This window comes from Convolutriloba macropyga, chromosome 2, assembly GCF_964194025.1.
Source record: "Convolutriloba macropyga chromosome 2, txConMacr16.3, whole genome shotgun sequence".
NCBI classification, from domain to species: domain Eukaryota; kingdom Metazoa; phylum Xenacoelomorpha; order Acoela; family Convolutidae; genus Convolutriloba; species Convolutriloba macropyga.
In genome coordinates, this window is record NC_134469.1 from 14,635,979 (window position 1) to 14,657,082 (window position 21,104).

At 38.1% G+C, this 21,104-nt stretch overlaps 1 protein-coding gene across 1 annotated transcript in view; it reads left to right on the plus strand.

The window, feature by feature from the left end:
• LOC142356998 (AP-1 complex subunit beta-1-like) overlaps window positions 1-21,104 on the plus strand; it is a 78,751-nt gene that overhangs the window by 54,970 nt on the left and 2,677 nt on the right. Inside the window, exons 2-12 of the mRNA XM_075408728.1 lie at window positions 12,268-12,383; window positions 12,620-12,772; window positions 13,218-13,297; window positions 13,841-14,138; window positions 14,313-14,438; window positions 17,225-17,574; window positions 17,781-17,923; window positions 17,992-18,468; window positions 18,710-18,865; window positions 19,049-19,455; window positions 19,569-19,814. Of these exons, the coding sequence (XP_075264843.1) occupies window positions 12,276-12,383; window positions 12,620-12,772; window positions 13,218-13,297; window positions 13,841-14,138; window positions 14,313-14,438; window positions 17,225-17,574; window positions 17,781-17,923; window positions 17,992-18,468; window positions 18,710-18,865; window positions 19,049-19,455; window positions 19,569-19,814 (2,544 nt within the window). The 5' untranslated portion in view covers window positions 12,268-12,275. The remainder of the gene's footprint in view (window positions 1-12,267; window positions 12,384-12,619; window positions 12,773-13,217; window positions 13,298-13,840; window positions 14,139-14,312; window positions 14,439-17,224; window positions 17,575-17,780; window positions 17,924-17,991; window positions 18,469-18,709; window positions 18,866-19,048; window positions 19,456-19,568; window positions 19,815-21,104) is intronic.

The following is a 21,104-nucleotide window of genomic DNA, read 5'->3' on the forward strand; positions in this document are numbered from 1 at the left end:
GCCATGACGAATAATTTTTGGTCCTCGTTTTAGTGGGCCAGGAGGGATATCGTCAACATCGTGTGAAAGGCACAATTAATGTTGATTAAGCTGTGCATTGTGGTCGTGTTGGAGTGATTGCATCAAGTCAAAGCAGTTAACTAACTCTATTGGTCTTTCCAAAAAATAAATCATTTTCAAGTCCGTGACGTACTTACTGCAGTTGAAATTTCTTCAGATCCTACTCATGTAAGAGTTAAGTACGGGGCATTTCAATTGTGCTAATCGATACGTGCCATTTGGGGCTGCGTTGAGTTTCCTCTGCTATCTTTTGTTCAGGTGTGCCTAGTTGCTTGATGTCTCTGTTCAACTCTGTATGAACCCTGTGTCGCTGGATGCTTTTGAGCGCAATTTTTTGTCCATAAAGTTTAATTGCTTTTTATTTGTGTTTTTTACGCGGTTGCTGTATTTATCTTTTAATATCGGTCACATGTGACCAAAATTAGTTGGGGAGGTTTTTGTGAGGAGCTAGTGGCTTCGATTTGTGTCATTCTGTTCAAGTTTTCTAAGTGTCTTTATCCTTCCTCATCAAAGCTGAGTCAATTAATACGTGAATCTGTATTGTTTGCTGCATGTCTTTTTGAGCTCATTTTTTTCGGGGGCAAGCTATAAAACGTCCCATTACTTTTTATGCTTTTACTGGAACATTGACATTGACTGGCCATAATTTGTAGGTGTCCCGAGATCCGGCTCAAACATAAGTACAAAGAAACGTAAAGATTATGGCAGCATAAACGAATTGACGGCTGCAAGTCAATCTAACTGATTTTTGTGACTGCTGAGATGCTGTTTTGCCCATTTAATGCTTCACAGTTAAAGAAATCAGAAAAAAAACAAAAATATGACATGCTAAATCAAATTTGAATTTTATCTTTTTAATAGCAATTAAATTAGACGCTTCAAAACTGGTAAAAAAAAAGAAATTCATTTTCAGATTCACACCGACAAGCTTTTCAATCATAAAATGAGAAATTATTTGCGTACTACGAAGGAACGGATATGTGCCCCCAGCTTAATGGGTGCATATTATTTGCATCCCCTAGATGCACGTGTCATATTTTGCAACCTCATTTTTAAAATAATGACACTTTCTCTCATTTTGGGGGGTGTATAATGTAATGGGGGTGCAGATAGAAAAGTCTCGAAACAACATATAACAAATATGCTCAAGTCTTATTCTATAAGGGAAAGACAGAATTGCTTGGGTGTTTTGTTGCGTTCAGTGTCTATGATTTCATAGAGAATTAGGCAGACCTAATCGGGGTCTCATTCAAAACTTGAGCATTAGCAAAAAAGAACTTTAGAATTTTTTCAGCCGTCCCTGATGATCAAACGCGGAGAACAATTTTGATGTTAGTCAAAATCCCCTTTTTTAAGAGTTTAGTTTTCGTTTGAACCAGAAAAAAGACCACATTCCTGCGTAAAGAACTGATTTTTAATTTGAATAATGAGGTCTTATTATAATATTAACCTGAGTCTACGAAGAAGAAACGAAGTTGATTTGTGTCATTCTGGTTTTATGTGTGTCTCTGTTCTCCCTCAGCAAACTTGAATAAATTATGACTTGAATCTGTTTTAATCGTTGCGTGTTTTTTTTTCAGCGTCAGTTCTTTCTGGCAAGCAAAAATACTTCCCAACACTTTACAAATCTTTACGGAAAAGTTGACTTCGACTGACCAAAAATTGTCATTTTCTCAAGGTCCGGCTTATCAAGAAGTACAGTGACACGAAGCTTATCGTTTTTCGATTTTTTGCCCTGAAGAAAGTTAACATGATTTGTGATTCTGAGCCCGTTATACATGACATATTACTAGATAAACAGTGTAGGCATATCGGTGACTGCATGTCAACCTATACAATTTTGCGAAGGTTGAGAGGCTGTTTTGCCCGTTTTTTATTTCATCTTTAAAGCGCGTTAGAACAAAAGCAAAATTTTTGAACAGTTAAAAAAAACTTGGATTTTATCTGAACAAAAAAAAATATAGAATTTACGCTTCAAAAATGGTTTAAAAAATTTTAATTTCTCTTTATATCTATAAACCTTTGAAAGCCAGCCGTCCCTCACGAACAAAAGCGAGGGAAAAATGTGCCTTTGCTTTGTTTTTTCTTTACAGCCGACACTTTCTGGGGCAGAGGAAGCAGCTTCAAAGAATAGCAGTACCTATTTTTTTTCGAATAACAGAAATGACGTCAGCGTGGGTTTCCTTTGTCTGATCTTAGAAGCTGAATACATTTTTTATGCATCTTGGCAAGTCCAAAAACTTAGCTGGCTGCAAACCAGTTGTCGTGACCTCTAATATTTGTCCCAAGACAACAGAATCTCAATTGTTCTCAGCCACTAGATGTCCCGTTGAACCAACAGAGTATTATTGCTCTTCATGCACTTCTTTTCGAAGGTTACTTCTCATTTATGCTTAGCAGTGTTTAATTTTTTGAACATGAAAATTTGTTAAATCAATTGTTTTAGTCACAGCCCCTTAATTTTTAAGAGCTGAGTTTTCGTTTGAACCAAAAAAAGACCACATCCATGCGTAAAGAACTGATTTTTAAATTGGATCATGAGGTCTTATTATAACAATAATCTGAGTCTACGAAGAAGAAACGAAGTTGATTTGTGTCATTCTGGTTTTATGTGTGTCTCTGTTCTCCCTCAGCAAACCTGAAAAAATTATGACTTGAATCTGTTTTCATCGCTGCGTGTCTTTTTTCAGCGTCAGTTTTTTCTGGCAAGCAATAATACATCCCAGTACTTTACAAATTTTTACTGAAAAATTGACTGCGACCGACCAAAAATTGTCATTTTCTCAAGGTCCGGCTTAGCGAGAAGTACAGTGACACGAAACCTATCGTTTTTCGAATATTTGCCCTGAAGAATGTTAACCTAATTTGTGATTCTGAGCCCGATATACATGACATATTACTGGATAAACAGTGTAGGTATATCGGTGGCTGCATGTCAATTTATACAATTTTGCGACAGCTGAGATGCTTTTTATAACTATAAAAACTTTGAAAGCCAGCCGTCCCTCACGAACAAAAGCGGGGGAAAAGTTTCCCGTTGCTTTGTTTTTTCTTTAAAACCTACACCTTCTGAGGCAGAGTAAGCAGCTTCAAAGAATAGCAGAATCTATTTTTTTTTGAATAACAGAAATGACGTCAGCGTGGGTTTCCTTTGTCTGATCTTAGAAGCTGAGTACTTTTTTTATGTACTTTGGCAAGTCCAAAAACTTAGCCGGCTGCAAACCAGTTGTCGTGACCTCTGATATGTGTCCCAATACGACTGAATCTCAACTGCCCTGAGCCACTAGATGTCTCGTTGAACCAACAGAGTATTATTGCTCTTCATGCTCTTCTTTTCAAAGGTTACTTCTCATTTCTTCTTTCCAATGTTTATTTTTTTGAACATGAAAATTTGTTAAATCAATTGTTTTAGTCACAACACCTTTAATTTTTAAGAGTTGAGTATTCGTTTCAACCAGAAAAAAGACCATATCCCTGCGTAAAGAACTGATTTGTGTCATTCTGGTTTTATGTGTGTCTCTGTTCTCCCTCAGCAAACCTGAATAAATTATGACTTGAATCTTTTTCGATTGCTGCATGTCTTTTCTCAGCGTCAGTTCTATATGGCAAGCAATACTACTTCCGAGTACTTTACAAATCTTTACTGAAAAGTTAACTTCGACCGACCAAAAATTGTCATTTTCTCAAGGTACGGCTTAGCAAGAAGTACAGTGACACGGAACCTATCGTCTGCAGAAATTTTGCCCTGAAGAAGGTTAACCTGATTTGTGACTCTGAGCCCGTTATACATGACATATTGCTGTATTAACAGTATAGCCGTAGATGTCCCGTTAAACCAAAAGAAAATTTTTCCTCTACATGCTCCCCTTTTTATAGACGACTTCTTGTTTACTTTTTCCGATATTTTAATTTTCAGCAATGAAGTTTAAACAAATTAATAGTTGTAGTTTAATCTTCTCATTTTTGAAGAGTTGAATTTTAATTTCAAACAAAAAAGATCACATAAGGGAACTGTTTTTTAAATTCAAAAATGAGGTCTTATTATAATATTAATCTGAAAATACAAGATAAAACGCAGCCGATTTGTGTCTTTCTGGTTTTCTATGTGTGTCTGTTCTCCTTAACAAATCGCAATGACCTATGACATGAATCTGTTTTCATTGCTGCATGTCTTTTTGCACTGTACTTTTTTCTGGCAAGCAATAATACTTCCCAATATTTTACAAATCTTGAATGGAAAAACTGACTTCGACTGGCTAAAATTTGTCGGTGTCTCATGATCTGACTCAACCAGAGAAACCACGACAAGAAATCTATCGTCTTTCGAATTTTTGCCCTAAGGAAAGCTAAGTTGATTTCTGATTCTGGGCATGTTATACGTGACATATTACTGGATTGACAGCATAAACACACAGCTGACTTCAAGTTAACGTATCTGATTTTATGATGGCTGAGATGCTGCTTGGCCCATTTATAACTTGATCTTTTACATGCAATTGAAAACAAATCAAAAACAAAAGCATGAAAAAGTAGAGAAATTTTGAATCTTATCCTTATTTAATAAGTATATAAATTTAAGCTTAAAAAAAGGTTTACAAAATTTCAATTTCATTTGTTACCTATAAACCTCTGAAAGCCAGCAGTCCCTCATGAACAAAAGCGAGAGCAATTTTCCCGTTGTTTTGTTTTTTTTTAGGACCGACACTCTCTGAGGCAGAGGAGGCAGCTTCAAAGAATAGTAGAACTGATTTTCGTTGGAAAAACAGAAATGAAGTCAATTCGGGTTCCTTTGTCTGATCTTATTGGTGATCTGTCCGAGAGCTCTCGCTGTTGTTGTAGTTAAAAAAAAACTAAGTTTAAGTAATAATAAGTCCTGTCCACAACTTGTTTTAATGCCGCCGTCTTTCTGCTTCTACGCCATTTTCTTATACTCCGCGTTGGTAGTTTTTTTCACACTTAAAGTGATTGTTCGTTATGAAAAATCATCTTCATAGCTGACCTCGCAATCTCCCTCACCTTGCAAGAAGAGTACAGGGTTTTGTGAACAATGACAATCGCGTATTCTACAGGTAAATTGGTGCACTGGTTTTAACATCTACGGACACTATCATGCTTAGCTGATTGCTGTTTTTTTTCAATTGTGTATGGTCCGTTTGTCTGTCGAAGCTTTTGAGCGCATTTTTGTGTTCCTCGATCTTTAATTATTCTTCATTGCCTATTTTTTTCACTCGATCCGCTTCTTTGCTAATTAATTGCTCTTTTTTGTTTGTGTGATGCTTCATGCGGTTCCTATGAGTATCATTTAGTGTTCGCCTGATGGGAAGAGAACTAGCGTCTTGGTAACTATCGTCCAGATATTGCTCTGCTAAAAATTCTTTGACAGCTTAAGAGGCAGCATTTTACACTCATTGCGTAAGTCATTGATTTCAGTCAATTTTACACAGACAAGAGTCCTCAGCTGAGAACCTTGACAGCTCTCAAATTTTTGGGTAACGCGTTGCAATTGCTGGTAAACACTGGCCGGTTATATGTGATGTGATCTACGTCAATCACGCTTTCTTTGTAGTTTGCTTTTACACTTCAAATTTTGCTTGCTATTTGCTTTATCTCAATAGTAGGCTCTTTAGCCAATAAAATGCCAAGGAATGTGATCAGATATCATCGGCTATTGTTATTACCTTGTCTTTTAACGTTTCTTTTCTTACCAGTGAGCTTCATGCATTTCAAATGTTCAATAAGTGATAATTGGCAAGAAGTTTTTATTGTGTCGTCTTTTTCAGAGTCAATATGGAAAAACAAAGTCCACCTGCTGGTCGGGATACGCAGAAAAAATGGTTCGAGGTCAAAAATTGGAACGCTGTGGAACTTTTTTGTTGAATTTAGTTGCGGACAATTGTGCTATTTGCTGAAATTAAAACATAGATTTGTGTTTTTAGTTCCAACAAGGGCCAAACAGATTTTTGTTTGAATAACGAAAATGACGTAGGCGGGGGATCTCTTTGGCTGATCATAGCGGTGATCTCGTTGAGAGCTTTTGATGTTTTTTATTGTTTTTGTAGCTATCACACAGAGCCACCATTTGCAGGTAAGTTTTAAGGGAAACCGGCGCTTATTGCCGTTTCTAGTTGGTACCTTAGTTTCACTTGTATCAGTATAAAATAGATATTTTAGTAGTCGGGAGACTGCCTATCCACATTTTGCTTGTGGTGTGGCGGCTTTTCTGCTTCATCGCCATGATGAATAAATTTTGGTCCTCGTTTTAGTGGGGCCAGGAGGGATATCGTCAACATCGTGTGAAAGGCACAATTAATGTTGATTAAGCTGTGCATTGTGGTCGTGTTGGAGTGATTGCATCAAGTCAAAGCAGTTAACTACCTCTATTGGTCTTTCCAAAAAATAAATCATTTTCAAGTCCGTGATGTACTTACTGCAGTTGAAATTTCTTCAGATCCTACTCATGTAAGAGTTAAGTACGGGTCATTTTTCAGTTTTCAGTTGTGCTGATCGATACGTGCAATTTGAGGCTGCGTTGAGTTTCCTCTGCTATCTTTTGTTCAAGTGTGCCTAGTTGCTTAATGTCTTTGTTCAACTCTGTATGAACCTTGTGTCGCTGGATGCTTTTGAGCGCAATTTTTAGTCCTTAAAATTTAAATGCTTTTTGTTTGTGTGTTTTTACGCGGTTGCTGTATTTATCTTTTAATATCGGTCACATGTGACCAAAATTAGTTGGGGAGGTTTTTGTGAGGAGCAAGTGGCTTCGACTTGTGTCATTCTGTTCAGGTTTTCTAAGTGTCTCTATCCTTCCTCATCAAAGCTGAGTCAATTAATACGTGAATCTGTATTCTTTGCTGCATGTCTTTTTGAGCTCATTTTCTTCGGGGGCAAACTATAAAACTTCCCATTACTTTTTATACTTTGACTGGAACATTGACAACGACTGGCGATAATCTGTAGGTGTCCCGAGATCCGGCTCAAACATAAGAACAAAGAAACGTAAATATTATGGCAGCATAAACGAATTGACGGCTGCAAGTCAACCTAACTGATTTTTGTGACTGCTGAGATGCTGTTTTGCCAATTTAATACTTCACAGTTAAAGAAATCAGAAAAAAACAAAAATATGACATGCTAAATCAAATTTGAATCTTATCTTTTTAATAGCAATTAAATTATACGCTTCAAAACTGGTAAAAAAAGAAATTCATTTTCGCATTCACACCGACAAGCTTTTCAATCACAAAATGAGAAATTATTTGCGTACTACGAAGGAACGGATATGTGCCCCCCAGCTTAATGGGTGCATATTATTTGCATCCCCTAGATGCACGTGTCATATTTTGCAACCTGATTTTTAAAATAATGACACTTCCTCTCATTTTGGGGGTTGTATAATGTAATGGGGGTGCAGATAGAAAAGTCTCGAAACAACATATAACAAATATGCTCAAGTATTATTCTATAAGGAAAAGACAGAATTGCTTGGGTGTTTTGTTGCGTTCAGTCTCTATGATTTCATAGAGAATTAAGCGAACCTAATCGGGGTCTCATTCAAATTTTGAGCATAAGCAAAAAAGAACTTTAGAAACTGTTCAACCGTCCCTGATGATCAAAAGCGGAGAACAAAGTTGATGTTGCTTTGTTTCTTCTTCACGACAGACGCCCTCTGAGGCAAAAGAAGCTTAGCAAAACCAATCTTTGTTCAAATAACGGAAATAACGTCAGCGTGGGGTCCCTCTGATTGATCTGTTTCAGAGCTCTTGTTGCCGCTGGCGCTGCTGTTGTTTTTTTTTCTGTAGCTTACGCACTTTTTAGCAAATTGCAGGTAATTATGGCGGCCTACTAAAATTTTTTGCCGTTTTTGTCTGGCACATTGAATGCATTTTTATAATAACGAAAATAACAATGTTACTAGTAGTGAGACTTCATCTACTCAACTTCTTTTCGATGAGGCGGCCTTTCTGCTTAAACGCCATGATGAACCACATGCGGTTCTCGGGTTAGGTGCCGCGAGAAGCATCGTCAACTTCAGGGAAAGGGATTGAAAAGTGGTTATTCAATGTAGTGATTGTCTTAAGTCCAGTTGGCTATTTCTACTGACTTTTCCAAGAAGTCATTTACTTTCAACTCCGTGGTTTTTTGACTGCAGTTTGTTTTGTGTCATATGGAGCTATTTTTTATTTGGGACAGCAATTTTCAATATTGTTACAGATCCTATTCAAGTAAGATTTCAGCAGGGGGATTATCCAGCTCTAAGTTGTGCTAATACATGCAATTTGTAGCAGCGTTGCTCTTCTTCTGCTATTATCTTTGCAATTCTTATTGTCTTATTGTTCAGTTTCTTATTGTCTTTGTTCAATTATGTTTTGACCATGTGTCGGCGGATGTTTTTGTATTCTTTTTAATATTCCTTGAGATTTGATCGCTCTTTATTGTTTGTATTTCTTTTCACGTGTTCCCTAATACTCTCATCTAGGGTCGATCTCATGAAGTAAAAATTGTTTGAGGAGGTTGTTTTGTAAGTAGCACTTTGACAAATGCCAATCAGAACTTGCGCTGCTAATTTTTCTGTTTAAACAGACAGCATTCCGCACTCTATGTTTAGGCCATTTATGTCAGACATTTTTAGAACCTATTGTGTGGATCAACGGAACGGTTGTCCGCTCGTAATTCTATCGCTTAGAGGCGTCCATGGTTGAGAACCTTGAGAGCATTTTTAGTATAAATGGAGTGCTGCCAGCGCCGGCAAACACTAGCCAGTTATACTTGATATAATCTACGTTCGTATTTAGCTTTCAGGCTTCAATTTTTGCTTTTTTTTGTTATATCTCATTAGCAGGCTTCTCAGCCAAGGAAATACTGATCAAGCCTCACATGCTATATTTGTTTTTCTGCTAACTTGTGTGCAGGTGTGCCTATTTGCTTGCTGTCTTTGTTCAACTGTGTATGGACCGTGTGTCGGTGGATGCTTTTGAGATCATTTTTGTATTCCTGTAGATTTAATTAGTCTATATTGTTTGTGTGTTGTTCTATATTGTTTCACTCGGTCCCTGTAGTTATCATTCAGTGTCCAACACATGGGACAAAAACTTTTTACGGTGGTTTTTTTTGTATGCAGCATGTTGGCTCTGATAACTGCAGGTCAGAAATTGTCTGCTAACATACTGTGTGAGCGTTAACTGGCAGCATTTCACCCTCATGATGTAAGTCATTGATGTCAAACATGGTTACACAGCCAGAATGTGTACATAGTTTAAGGATCCTGCGAGTGGTTGTCCGTACTGTAGTGACCCTACAAACATGCTCATGAAATTTTTAATGCGAAAGCTTTCGAAAATTACATTTCAAAGACTGCAAACAAAAAAACACTTGAAAGTGACAGCTAAACAAGCTGATTTATGGCTCAATATTTATGAGACAGTATCTGTAACCAATTGTCATAAGGATTTATTGTTTAAACATTAGAACCGAGATTGTGTCAGAGAATAAATATGCTGTTCAACGCTATCGTTGCGACCAAACACTGCGTTTGGTAAAAACAAACAGAGCAAGGACTCTGGGACCAAGTTATCTTGGTGAACGCAAATATAGATAAAACCGGGGTCTAAACGGTTAAATTCGAGTATCACGACTCATAATAACTTTTAACGCAATTTTTGAAGCTGCCTTCCCTACTTTACACTTTTATAAAAGTTAAATTATATTAATTCTTTGAGCTGAAATTTGATTTTAATTCTGAATTCAATTAGCTCATCCAATTCAAAATTTTCACAAGAATTCGGAGGAAACTTTAGAATCCAAGATAATCCGAAGGGATTCTATAGTACTGGAGAACCTTGAGCGTCCATAACTGAGAACTTTGAGAGCTCGCATTCTAGGTCATGCGCTGCCAAGGCTGACAAACAGTAGCCGGTTATACGTGGTATGATCTGCGTCAACCGTATTGCGCGCTGTTCGTATTTAGCTTTCACGCTTTAATTTTTGCCTGTTTTTTGTTATATCTCATTAGTAGGCTTCGCAGCCAAGGAAATACTGCTATCAGGCCTCACATGCTATTATTGTTATCTAGTTTTTTAACGGTTCTTGTTTTACCAGGGAGCTATATTCATCTCAAATGCTGCTTAGTGATAGATGGCAAGTTGGTTTGATCGTGTCTTCTTTTTCAGAGTCAATATGGAAGTGCAAAGTCAAGTTACTGTTCGGGATACGCAGAAAAAAATGTCTGAAAAGAGCGTGGTATCCATTTAGTTGATCTTAGCAGTGATCTGATTCGAAGTTTTCGTTGTTTTTGTTGTTTTAACTATCGCACAGAGCCAGAATGTGCAGGTATTTTTGGAGGGATAGCCGTTTTTACCTGGTACCTGAGTCGCATTAGTATTTAAAAATAAATATTTTAGTAGTAAAGGGACTGTCTATCCAAAAATTAAGTGTCGTGCGTCAATCTTTTTGCATCTACGCCATGATGAATAACATGTGGTCCTCGGGTGATGGGGCCAGGCGAGGCATCGTCAACATTGAGGAAAGGTGAAATTAAGGTGGAATAAACCGTGCTGTGTGATCGTGCTAGAGTGATTGTATTCAGTCCAGTCAGTTAGCTACCTTTACAGGTCTTTCCCACAGGTCAGTCGCTTTGAGTTCCTAGGTGTTCTTGCTGCAGTTGAAAATTGTTCAGATCCTACTTATCTAAGAGTTAAGAAGGGGGCCATATCCGACTTTCAGTTAAACAGATTGGATACGTGCAATTTGTGGCAGCGTTGTTTTTTTTGCTGCTATTTGCTGTGCAGTTGTGCCTAGATTGTTGTTTTTCTTCAAATGTGTATAGACAGCGTGTCTATGGATGCTTTTGAGCGCATGTTTGTATTCGTTGAGGTTTGATTACTCTTTATTGTTTGTGTCTTGTTTCCCTCGGCCCCTCTAATTATCATTTAGTGTCGGTATCACGGGTCGAAAAGTAGCTGAGTAGTAGCTAATTATTTTGTGAGCAGCACTGTGGCTCTGATATTTGCGGTTGGAAATTGATCTGCTAACAATTCTTTGTGAGCTTTAACAGTCAGAATTTTACCCTCATTTTGTATGTCATTGAGGCCAGGCGTTTCCACAAAGGCAGTCTGTATTTATAGTGTAAGGATCTTGTGAGCAGTTGTCTGCTGGTAGTGCTGCCGCCTAGTTTCTGCGTCCATATATGAGAACATTGAGAGCTCTTGTAGTTGTAGGCCACGCGCTGGCGAACACTAGCCGGTTATACTTGGTATGATCTACGTCAATCACGCGTAGTTCATATTTTGCTTTTACGCTTCAAATATTGCTTTTTATTTGTTCTATCTCATTCGTACGCTGGTTGAATGAATTGTCAGGGAATGTGACCAAACCTATGCTATTATTAAGATCTATTTAAATAGCGGTTCTTGTTTTAACAGGGAGCTACATTAATTCCAAATGCTGCTTAGTGATAGATGGTAAGCGGCTTTGATGTGTCCTCTTTTTCAGAGTCAATATGGAAGTGCAGACAGGTCCATCTACTGGTCAAGATACGCAGAAGAAAAGGTTCGAGGTCAAAAAATGGAACGCTGTGGCACTTTGGTCGTGGGATTTAGTTGTGGACAATTGTGCTATTTGCAGAAATCACATCATGGATTTATGTATTGAGTGCCAAGCTAACCAGGGGTCCAATACAGCGGACGAATGCACAGTTGCGTGGGGAGTGTGCAACCATGCTTTTCATTTCCACTGTATATCTAGATGGCTTAAAACACGGCAAGTGTGTCCACTGGATAACCGTGAGTGGGAGTTCCAAAAGTACGGACACTAATTTGGCGTTGCAATTATTGTGATGTGAACTGTTACGGAAAATGCTCAAAAGTTTAGTTGATGAATTATTTTCATGTTGCCCTGCTGTGATAACACCAAAGAAAGCGATAATAAAAGTTGAAGTTGTCGATGTTAGATTTAAATTCAAGTTTTTTTAGCTCTTTGTTTTGGTAATTGCATGCATACGAGGGATCAAGATTTTGCGGCGATTGAAAGGTTCAATTGGTATGTTTTTCAGATAAAAAGACTTTGCAACTTCAATAAATACACTTTGCAGCATTAACTAAAAACAAGCATAAGTACTCTGACGCGTTTTACTTATATACTGCTTACATCAGTGCTGTTCTATCAATTCTGTATGCATATGTATAGGAAAACTACAATTTAGTTTTTTTCTTTTTCAGATAAAAATGACTGATTCTAAATACTTCGCTACCACCAAGAAAGGTGAAATATTTGAACTCAAAGCTGAACTGACGAGTGACAAGAAAGAAAAGAAGAAGGAAGCTGTGAAAAAGGTAACTACAGTTTTCGATATTAAATTATACGGTTTGAAATAAAGTGCCAGAGTAAAGTTCAATAATAAACAAATTAAAATTTTTGATAACAATTAAATTCATTGAAAACACTGGAATTTGTAGAGCAACATCGAGAGCACGTTGAAAAAAATAGCATCACAAACACAAGATGAGCAATGATTGATTTTCAGTTCAATGTTAATGTTGATGAATAAAGTTTCTCTGTATCATTTTAGGTAATTGCATCTATGACAGTTGGGAAGGATGTGTCTGCTCTGTTTCCCGATGTTGTTAATTGTATGCAGACGGATAACTTGGAGCTCAAGAAACTCGTGTATCTCTACTTAATGAACTACGCCAAAAGTCAACCAGACATGGCCATCATGGCGGTGAGTTTGACTCATCATTACAGTAACGACATGAATTATACATGACCTTCATTCCTACATGATGGACGAATAAATGTTAAAATGATCATTTTGATTATGAAATTATATTGGTTAGCCTCCTTGAATGTACTTTTTCTTCCAACTCATATTCGGTGAGATAAATAGAGTGTAAAAATCAGTCATGGGAGTACAAGTGCTCTGAACTAGCATTTCGCATACAAGACTAGATAGAAAACAAAGTACCTAAATAGGAAAGGAAAGCAAACCCTCTGATTAGAATGAAATACATCAAACTAAACATAGGTTTAAAGAATAATCTTACAGATTAAAAAGTCTCGTCAGTATGAAGGGGCAGCGTTTCAAAGTTCTCTCATAATTGTTCTTTTTCAAAACTCCCCACTTTTTCAAACTCATCGTGATGTTCAATTATGACATAACCTTTCAGGTGAACACCTTTGTCAAGGACTGCGAAGATACGAACCCTTTGATTCGTGCTCTGGCAGTTCGCACCATGGGATGTATCAGGTAAGACACAGTAGCAAATTATTGATATCACTCTCAAGGGATCTTCTCTTCTGTTATCATATCTGTTGACAGACGTTGATTGCCTCATTTGTGAAGAGTTTCCATTTTTCTCGATCTCCGCATGTATTATGTCATTCGGTCTTCCAGGGAACTGTTGTAGGAAGAGGGTCCTCTGTTTGCCTCTTGCTTTCTTCCCATCTATTTTCCCGGAAAGTGATAGCGCTTCTAGATGCTTAAAGACTTGCGCCGAATGAGCTTTTATATATCAAGGGATATAAAAGCTCATTCTAATGATTGCAGAAGAATGAAGCCCGAATTTTGCCAGATTATGTTGAAATTGAGGAGTATGCATGTCTCCGTCTTTTTTGGGACCTCAGAAGTGAATTTTGTATGTAGTTTATCAATAATGATTTAATAATGAAACTGTTTATTGATCCGCAAATGAAGAATGCTTAAATTACTATAAAAATTGCCTGACATCTAAACAGTAATGAACATTATGAAAGAAGGGAGGGTTACTTTTTGTTCGTTGTGATTTGACAGGGTTGAGAAGATAACAGAATATTTGTGCGAGCCACTGAGACGCTGTTTGAAAGATGAAGATCCTTATGTGAGAAAGACAGCTGCTATATGCGTAGCCAAATTGTACGATATAAATGCTGATCTGGTAAAAGATCAAGGATTCATTGACAAACTGATGGAGTTGATCTCTGACTCGAATCCAATGGTTGTTGCAAATGCAGTAGCTGCGTTGGCAGAAATCAACGCCGAGCCTGAAATGACGCCATCAAGTGTGAACAAACTGTTGACTGCTTTGAATGAGTGCACAGAATGGGGACAGGTACGTTTCTTGAATCGGGCTCATAGACTTCAGAAATGAAAAGATCTTTTTCTGCTTCAGTTCCAATGAATATAAAAATATAAGAAAAGCTACAAATTGATTCAAAGGACATGTGAATTTTGGTGTTCAATAAATTGCGAAAATGAATTTTTTCACCTACAAAATATATTTCAGGTGTTTATTTTGGACTCCCTTTCCAACTATGACCCGAAAGACGAGAACGAAGCTCAGAGTATCTGTGATCGAGTAACGCCACGACTCTCACATGCCAATTCTGCCGTTGTTCTCTCGTGCATTAAGGCAAGTAGTTTTCAATAGCTCACAAACAAAAATTTAAGAGAAATTTTATTAGTCCTGCTGGTCTTTTTCTGCAATTTTTTGCACTACCAACTTTTCGTCGGATTGTTTTTTTCTTTCGACCATTTGACGTTTTGACCCCAAAAAGGGGATAAAGCGCTAAAATCCCGAGGAAATAAGGTTGTGAAGGGCGGTTCTAATAATTTGACCCCCACCACCGCTTCACCCCCCAGCCCCTACTCCAACCCCGTATTGCGCCCGTAACCCCGCATACTCGCCCACACCCGCGCTCAATTTTACCACCCGCGCTTGAATTTTGCGTTTTTCATGCGTTTGACGTGAGAGTTTTCCGCATCAATTTGATTGACTGAATTAGCTCGCTTTACTTGAAGGCTTACTTGTTTTGCAGTTTGTTCAAAGGATCTCAGTTCAAATATTTGCCATGAGCGTTCTGCGCATTTGTTTGGCTGCTGCGGCAATTACTGTCTAGATATAACGTTGATTTTTTTAATCAAATTCACTCTGTACTTAGAACTCCGTTTGTGAGTTTCAAACCCCCTGCGGGTGAACACATTGGTTCCCTTCTTTGTTTCTGCCCTTAAAGTTAATACTTCCAGAGCCGCGTCTACTTGAACTGCTATGCGAAATTTGCAACAAGTGATGCAGTGTCCCAGTTGGCACGCTTTGTTAAGTGTAAAAACGTTTGTGCGCCTTGCTCGTTTTTAGGCATCACAAACAGCTCGAATATAGTTAACTACTTTTCTGCACCTGCAGTAAATGGTCATCAAATTTTGCTTCTGAGTTTTTTTTTGCATTCTGTGCACTCATTCAAACTACAGCAATTGAGCAGAAAGTGGATTTGATACCCGTATTCAAAATGTGACTTTGCTTCAAAGAGAATTTGCTACGATCAAAATGCTAGATGTTCTTTTTTAATCGAAGGAGCAAAGACGGGGCTCCTTGGAAGCCGAAATGATAGCAGGAATATTGGGGTTTAAAAAAGCTGCGCGATGTATATGTGCCAAAATTAACTGTTAGAGGAATGGAAGAATACTGTGAAACAAACGAAATTCAACTCCTCCATGTTGGTCCATTTTCAAGCGCAGAATCTCATTTTAATTCAATTTATTGTTTACATGGCATGGCTATTTCATCTACGAGATGTTTTTTATGTGATCAATTCTGGTTTACATTTGTTGTTTAGGCCAACTTTAACACCAGAATCAAAGTACTTTTCAATATTTTGACGATGGGCATTTTTCAGACGCCAATTACTTTTTTAGGCTTTAAGTTGGTGACTGGATAGATTTTAACAACAATAAATTCTTTTTGAGGATACAGCCCATAACTAACTTTTGCAACTTTTATAAATTTAATTTACCAACGAAACGTTTTTTAAAGCATCAAACTAGGGTGCGTTCTATGAAATCAGGTTCTCTGGAATATTGAAAACTGATAATTTTTATTTTTAAGCTTTTTCTCCGTTTCTTTATGCAAATTTTAGTGTAAAAATTTTTATCGTGTTTTTACTGCAAACTGCCTGCGTGTTTTTTGAGGGCGAATTTTAAACTAGTCTGTCTCGTCGCATGCTGCTGATTTCTTGAACGTTTTTAATAGAACTACATTGATTCTGAGGACATCAACACTTATTAATTTGAGATCTTATTGAAAATTTAAATGAAGAATCTGTGTTTGTGTTTTTTGTTATGGTTGTCTTGTGTGCGTCAAGATTGATTTTTGATATCTATAAATTTTGTGTTCTATTTTTCTTGCGTTTTTGTAAAGTTTTTTTTGCTTTCGTCATCACAAGAAACAGTAGTTACTGTTCAAATTCTGTTTTCAATAGTTTCTGGTTAATGGGGTCAACGGTTTTATTTTCCTGTAATTTGCCGGCAATGCTATTTTATTTCTGTTTCTTGCAATTCATACAATTTTGGGACCTCTGGGCTGTGACTCAAATGCACCTCAACCCATTTCATCACTGATGTTTAGCTATCTACTGCAGAAGCCAACATATTAATTTAAGAGCAATTTAACAGCCGTTAATTTAAATGCAATTCCTCTGATAGTAGGTTGCTTTTGCGGTTTGTTCTAACATCTTTCCATTATCCTTGCTTGTATTGTGACTCACTTTAGTTTCCTTGCCGAAATAAGGTATAAACGACGAAGATCAAAGGATGAAAGTAAAAAGTTTGAAAGTATTTTTTGCCCAATTCCTCTCGAGAACACTTCAATTGGTTTTAATGTAAATATATTTAAAAGAGGGTGTTGATATCTGTTATTGGTAATGATAATCGAGCGTGCAACATTTATGGAAGTTTGTACAACTCAGTTTCCCTCAGTTGAGATCTATGCTGAGCAAAATGGATTCTCGCCGTATGATTTTCGTCTTCGGGAAAAATTTGTCCAATCGTTTTAGCTTTTTGGTGGAAAATTGAGATAGTTAAGAATTGAAACTCGTTTGTTTATAGAATTCTTTCACCATTCGGCTAGTTCCTCTATCGGCATCTGTTATCAGAATTCTCGGCAAAAGACATCTGTTAATAATTAGTGACATTATTTCAATCTACAACAATGTTGCTTTGAAGAAAGTGGATCTATTTGCTTTGAGTTATGATTAATTCATAAAACGAAGTTTGAATAGCAGTGAAGTGGAAAGATTGTTTGTTAAAGAATTAGTTGGGTTATCATTTTTTAAAAAAATTAGTGGTGTTTAGTTTGCAGTAACCGTGATGTTGGTGATAACTATCTTCTCTACAGTACTGCAATTTTACTGTGATTGGGTTTAGGTGATAATGAAGCTCCTCGAAATGCTGTCGAACGATGAGGCCGTGAACAGTCTGGTGAAGAAATTAGCCCCTCCTTTGGTCACTCTTCTTAGCAGTGAACCAGAGATCCAGTACGTTGCTCTGCGTAACATCAACTTGATTGTACAGAAGCGGCCGGCAGTTCTGAGAAACGAGATGAAAGTGTTTTTCGTAAAGTACAACGACCCAATTTATGTCAAGTTGGAGAAGCTGGATATCATGATTAGACTGGCTAATCAGCAAAACATCGGGAGTGTATTGAGTGAGTTGAAGGAGTACGCGACTGAGGTGGACGTGGATTTCGTCAGAAAAGCGGTCAGGGCCATCGGAAGGTTTGTAAACTCAATGAAATATATCAACGAAAATACGGAGATTTGTGTTGAAGCTTAGTGTTTTTTTCTGTAGCCTCAAAAGGAGCTTTCGACAAAGTTACTTTTGATTTCAATGATTTCTAAGATGACAGGAGTAATATTGCTTGGGGTAAACGTCAATTTAATAAAACACATTTAATTAAAAATTAATATTTCGTTTATTTCAGATGTGCTATCAAGGTGGAATCGGCAGCCGAGAAGTGCGTGCAGACATTGATCGAGTTGATTCAGACCAAAGTCAATTATGTGGTACAGGAGGCAATTGTAGTTATCAAAGATATCTTCAGAAAGTACCCCAACAAATATGAAGGCAAGTTTGAGAGCGAAACTATTTTTCCTTCAGTTTAATGATAAGCGGTTTAATGACTGTTTTTCTAGGAATCATTGCAACGCTGTGCGAGAACCTGGATTCTTTGGACGAACCAGAAGCACGTGCGGCAATGATATGGGTGCTTGGAGAGTATGCAGAACGAATTGATAACGCGGATGAGCTCCTCGAGACATTCCTGGATGGGTTCCATGACGAGTCAACACAAGTGCAGCTTCAGTTGTTGACTGCGATTGTCAAATTGTTTTTGAAGAAACCGACCGAAACCCAAGATTTGGTCCAAAACGTGCTTTCGTTGGCCACTCAAGATAGTGACAATCCAGATTTGAGGGACCGAGGGTATATTTACTGGCGATTGTTAAGTACTGACCCGGCTGCTGCTAAGGAAGTGGTGTTAGCTGAGAAGCCACTGATCTCAGAGGAAACAGATCTGCTGGAACCAACTCTGTTGGATGAGCTGATTGCTCATATTGGATCGCTTGCATCCGTGTACCATAAACCACCGGCTGCTTTCATCGAAGGCTCTGGTGCGTTCAGTACCTCTCATGATGAATGGCTATAGTGAATGAAAAGATATGAATTTTGGAATCTTATTTTTGACTTTTTGAATTATGAAAACCGCATTCAGGCATATGGCATTGTAATTTTTTTTCAATTCAGATGAAAAACTACCGTTCACAACCTGGCACGCAAAAGTTTGTAGTTAGGGTTTTATTTCAGAAACGCGCTCGAAATGGGCAGTAAAATAGTGACGAATTTTTGTTTCAGAGATGCGACGAATCAAGCCTGTGAACAGATCCAATGCCTCTGCTGCTCAGGATGCGGATAATACTTTGCCTGACAATGGCATGAACAGCACAATACCTGCGCCTCAGATCATTCCACCTGCCAACTCTGATCTTGTTGCTGATCTGTTGGATCTGGGTGAGTGAATATGGAGAAAAACTTCATAGATGCGTAATTGAAATGTTAGGAATTTGATGAGAGGCTCATTTAACAAACTTATGTCATTTTTAACATCTAAAACTACCGTATGATTTTTCCGTTAATTTGCAGTAGGTCTAATTTTTAACGCATATCAATATAGGAATATTATGTACCATTCAGGTCCCGCGCAACCTGCAGTTCCCGCGGGTGGTTACAATGCAGCTTCCAATGAAGATGCTGGAGCTATGGAAATCCTTTCAATGGGCCTCGATTCCCTCTTGATGACTGGACCCTCGACCACTGGACCGGCAAGTCTGGGGTCCTCTACTGGACCATCAAGCAGTGGACTTGATGACCTCCTAGGTGGTGGGTTTGGAGGATCAACTACTGGTCCAGCGTCTCTGGGAAGCTCGGGAATTGCTCCATTGGGCATGGGAATGGGCTCGTCAACAACCCCTGCTCCTCCAGCAGCAAGCGGTGGCAGCGGTTTGGATGATCTATTCTCGCTTGGAACTTCTGTTGCGCCTGCTGGCTTCAATTTCTATTCTCCTCCTAAACAGGAGTGGCTGGACGCTGCAAAGAACAAGGTATTCAGAATAAACAGACTAAAGCTTTGAGAAATGTTTCAAGAATACACTTTTTCTCTTGCAATATCCTGCTATCAGCAATGAGTAAAAAACATTGTTGTCTCCAATTTCAGGGTTTGGAGATTCGAGGAACCTTTACAGTTCAAGGTGGCGTAATTAACGCAGATTTGACATTCACAAACAAGGCAATGCAGGACTTCTCAGACTTTGCTATTCAGTTCAACAAGAACTCATTTGGGCTGGTACCTGCTGGACCTCTGAATGTTACTCGTTTAATGCCACAGCAAAGTCTGGATGTGAAACTGCCGATACAGAAGGGAGGGGCTATTTTGAAAATGGATCCTCTCAATAACTTGCAGGTAAAGTTTTGCTTATCCGACTCTAGGAGAATGACAGCCAGATTTTGGCGTCTAAACGTGAGTTTATTGTTGTTTACTGCTCTCTGGGGAAGATAGACGCAATTGTTGTAGTCGTGTTTGTCTTTGTAATGCAAAATTTTTGGACTGATTTTTGTCCTAGAATGTTCTTTCGATTGCTTCGGTGAATAGAAACCAGATAAACTGGGAAACCAGAGGGCATTAAATCTGTGTAGCTCTTACAGGCTCGTATTGTAACGGTTTGCCGAAAATGCTGAGGAAGCATAACTGTTTGAAGAGCAAATTTGAACATCGGTAAGTTTGGATGGGCCCGTCCAACTGTTTTTCCTGTCCCTTTTCTGCCTCTTAGACTGCGCGGTTGGCCTCTATAAGGTTGATATAACTTCAACCAAAGCCAACAGATCTCTCTCTTGGAATTTATGACTACCAAATAAAAATTGAAAAGTTTGTTGCAATAATATTAGTCCTGCGGTCAGTTTTATGCGATTTTTCGCTTGACCCATTTTCGACGGACACCGCTCCCCCATTTCACCCCTGCCTTCTCCCACTCCCCGCACCCTTTCACGCAATTCCACCCTTAACACAGCACGTTCAAGTCTCAGCAGGGTAACCGGCTACTATTGAGCGCAATTTTAACGGCTCGAAAAGAAGTGGTGAACTACATTTTCATTGCCTTCAAACGTAGTTTGAAGTCAATTGAAGCTATTGTAGTCGTGTGTATTTTTCATACCAAATTTTCGACTTTTGAAATCCTTTGTTTTTCGGTTATCTGTGATCACTTAGATCACGCAAAACTGAAAAACCAAAGTAGGGAAAAATTTAGCATGGAAAAGAATTGTTTGAAACTATATTTGAGGGTAATGAAAGCCTAGCTCACCGAATCTTTCTTTTCGAATTCACATCCGGATTCCTCGTTCTCTTCGTGCAGAACTCAGTGGATGATAATTTACTATAAAAATGGGCGACAATTTACTACTAAAAGTCAATTCAAAATTGCGCTGAAACTTGGTTCATTTTTCACTTTTTAATAGCCAAGCTTTTGAAGCTCCTTAGTGAACTTGTTGCGCTCCCTTGTAAAAGATGTACCCTAGTGAAGCAGGCTACAATGATAACTGATTGCGCACCGGTATTTTGAGAGCAATTCATCCGACGTTAGTTGGTTAATAGCCGCTGTCATGCTTAACAGTCTATTATTTCCCAACTAATTTTTAAATCAGATTTGGATTGCGCTTTTTTAAGAACTCTGCACACTTCTTTCGACTTTTGCTACCA